At 63.5% G+C, this 3,214-nt stretch overlaps 1 protein-coding gene across 1 annotated transcript in view; it reads right to left on the reverse strand.

The window, feature by feature from the left end:
• Positions 1 to 3,214, reverse strand: part of ATP13A2 (ATPase cation transporting 13A2) — a 28,381-nt gene that overhangs the window by 9,186 nt on the left and 15,981 nt on the right. The window contains 5 exon segments of the mRNA XM_034672084.1: positions 65 to 199; positions 990 to 1,059; positions 1,224 to 1,301; positions 2,108 to 2,184; positions 3,078 to 3,161. Of these exon segments, the coding sequence (XP_034527975.1) occupies positions 65 to 199; positions 990 to 1,059; positions 1,224 to 1,301; positions 2,108 to 2,184; positions 3,078 to 3,161 (444 nt within the window).

Here is a 3,214-nt window from a genome sequence, read left to right on the forward strand (position 1 = left end):
GTGGGTGCGCGGCGGCCCCCTGGGGGACCCGCCTGCCCCGCCCCCTCCCCCGCTCCCCCCCCACCTTTCTGGTCTTGTAGAGCGACAGGCAGATGGAGGCGGTGGAAATGAGGAAGATGCACAGGGCGTACGAGTAGTAGCGGTCCGCCAGCCACAGCCCGATGCTGAAGGCCTGGAACCCATAGTAGGGGTTCAGTGCCTGGGGGAGGGGCAGGGAGGCAGCATCAGGGCCCACGTCCCCGGGGCGGCCCAGCCCCAGGCCGGGCCTTTGCCCTGCTCCTGCTCAGCCCCTCCAGACATCCCTGGAGCCCCCCGCTTCTAGGCTCTAAGAGGACACAGGCATTTAGATGCCAGGCCCCTGCTAGGCGCGTTCTCTAAGTGTCATCCAATGGTGACGACAATTCCACGTTCCGTTTTGCAGATGAGGGAGCGGAGGAACCGAAGGGTCAAGTCACTTGCCCCGAGCCACGCAGCTCCCGAGTGGCTGCCTGGGGGTTCCATCAGGCCCGACTCCAGGAGCCAGTCTCCCTCTCATGGGCGTCTGCCTCCGGCTCAGAGGGCCAGGATGTTCAGCGTCCTCTAGGGTGTCTGCGTCACTGGCGCCCTCTGTCCCCTATGCCACGTCACCCCTCTGAAGCTTGGGATCTTTGCATATGAACCGAGTGTCCCTACTCACGCGGCTGCCAGAGGGTCAAGGCAGCGTAGGCGCAGTAAGGCCCGGGCTCTGGAGCCCGGCTCTCGCACACAGAAGAAGCCCGGGCTATGTGGCCTGGCCTCCCGGCCTCTCCTCCCAGCCCCAGCCTGGACCACGGCCTCCAACTCCTCGCCCTGAGCGGACGGGGCAGGGTCTGAGGTGACTGTCCCCTACAGAGGAGCGGACAGCTGCTCTGGCTCGTCACTATAAAGCAGCCCTAACATGGCAAGCCCCTGGCCAAGGTCACACAGCCAATCCAGGCCAGAGCTGGGGCGAGGCCCAGGGACAGCCCTACCTCGTCCACCAGCAGCTGCGGATAGGACTTGACCGGCACGCTGATCACATTGGGGCCGTAGATGGTCTTCCTGTAAGAGAAGTGGCCAGGCGAAGAGATGGAGGGGACAGTGGCAGCCAGACCCTCTGGGGTGACACAGCTAGCACCTCGTCTTACAGCCAGGGAAGGCAGGTGACCGAAGACCACACGGAGAGGGCCAAGACAGGGGTCCCCAGTGTGCGGGGCGGTGCCCACCTCACGGTTTGGTCCTGGAGGGTGAGGCCGGAGCAAGAGCGGTGGACGTCGTCACAGGTGCGGCCGTGGTCCAGCAGGCTGGGGGGTGGCAGGAGGCGGGAGGCGGAAGGGGGACTCATGTGGGCGACGGGGCCTGAGCGCTGCCTCCCCTGCCCCCATGGGACGCGGGGCTCCAGGCCCCTTCTGGCCCACTGAGTTCCTGGGAGGAGGCAGGTCCCTCACTGACTCTGGGCTTAACCTTCTTCTGTTCCTCCGACTGGGCCCCAAACCACGTCGCCGAGGATGAACAATGAGCCATGATGAGAACATTTAATAGTGACAAGAATCACTACTACTGAGAGACGAGAGTATTCCTGACAACGATGATGCCTTCCGTAAGGGACTTAACCTCTCTGTGCCTGTTTTCTCATCTGCAGAGCGGGGCTGGTGACAGCACCTGCCACGGAGGGCCCTGGGGGGATGAGAAGCCACACAAAGCGTGTGGCAGGTGCCACCCCCACGTGCCCTTGCTCAGCTCTGCAGACGCAGCTCCCATTTACTAAGACTTAGGAGGAGGCCGAGTGGGGACGAGCCCCCAAATGGATGGGCTGAGTCTAGAGCCTAAGGTCTGATCTGGCGTTTTCACCTTGGCCTGAGGCTACGCCTAACTTCAGGTGAAGCTTATATACTTTCCCCCTCAAAACAGCCCTAGGAGGTGGGGATTCTCTTTATGCCCCGGTTACAGAGATTCCGGGGCCTAAGGAGGCTTGGTGACTGGCTTGTGTCGCAGGGGACCAAGGCACACAGCTGAGAGGGGAGCCCACGCCGGGCCACCTCATGCCACCTCTTCTGTCCCGCCCAGCACTGGGGTGTGCATGTGCACGCGCGTCGGCCCTCACCACTACCTGACTTGGCAGAAGGCCTGCCGGCTCTCGATCCAGACAAAGCGCTGGCCCCGGAAGACGTAGTATCGGAGCGTCCGCTGCCAGGCAGGAGAGAGAAGAGGCTGGAGGCAGCCTCAGGAGGAGGGGGGGTGGGGGGCAGAGCAGGGGTAGAGGCCAGAGGTGCAGGAAGGAGGCGGGGAGGCCTGGATGTATTAAGGTGGTCGGCCAAGCATCGTAGACGTTGGGGACGATGGAACCAGAGGTGCCCAGGGAATGTGGAGTCCAACCCTCCCATTGTATAGAGCGTGAAACTGAGGCCCAGGGAGGCTTAAGGACTTGTCCAGACCCCAGCCATCCACTCACTGCCTCTTCGTTCCTGCAGAACTGGGCGGTGTCCTTCCACGCACCCTCTGGGACTGCCCCCACCGCCGCCTGGCTCCGGCCGTCCTCCGGGCCCTGTGCCGGCAGCTCCAGGCTGGAAGGGGTGTGGGGGTTCTTGGGCAGCTCTGGAAGCTGTTCCAGCACCTCCCCATCCCACGGAGCCACAGTCCCTCCCTGGGGTGGGAGGTACTGCTCCCTTTGTTCTGAGCACTTATGGAAGGGGGCCAGTGGGGAGCGGGGGCTTCTGGGAAGGGGGACGGGGCTGCCTCACCTGCCCTCACTGACAGCCTCAGTCTGCACCTGCACTGTATACAGCTGCCACGAATTATCCTGGAACAGAGCTGTGGACTTGGTACCGGAAGAGACTTCTCCCCCCCGCCGGGGTCCCACCTGCCACCTGGTGGCTCCTGCTAGATCAGGCAGGGCTCAAGCAGGAGCCACCCAACCTGCCCCTTCCGCCCTGTTTGGATGGGAAAGTGGAGGTTCAGAGATGACAACTTGTGTGTGGTCCCAGAGAAAGTCAGTGGCCAGATGGGGGTGAGACCTCCCCACCCACCGGGCTGCCTGACCGGACCCCAGCGCCACCCTCTCCAACACCAGGCTGCCTCACCTCTTTGTCTCTTATTTCGATGACGAGTGTTTCTGCGCGGGCCAGGTTGCAGGGCCGGAGCCGCAGCCGCACCCCCCACACCGGCTTCCAGTGGAAGAGCAGCAAAGGGATGCCCGCCATCAGCCAGACCACGATGT

This window comes from Ailuropoda melanoleuca, chromosome 11 (assembly GCF_002007445.2).
Source record: "Ailuropoda melanoleuca isolate Jingjing chromosome 11, ASM200744v2, whole genome shotgun sequence".
Taxonomy (NCBI): Eukaryota; Metazoa; Chordata; class Mammalia; order Carnivora; family Ursidae; genus Ailuropoda; species Ailuropoda melanoleuca.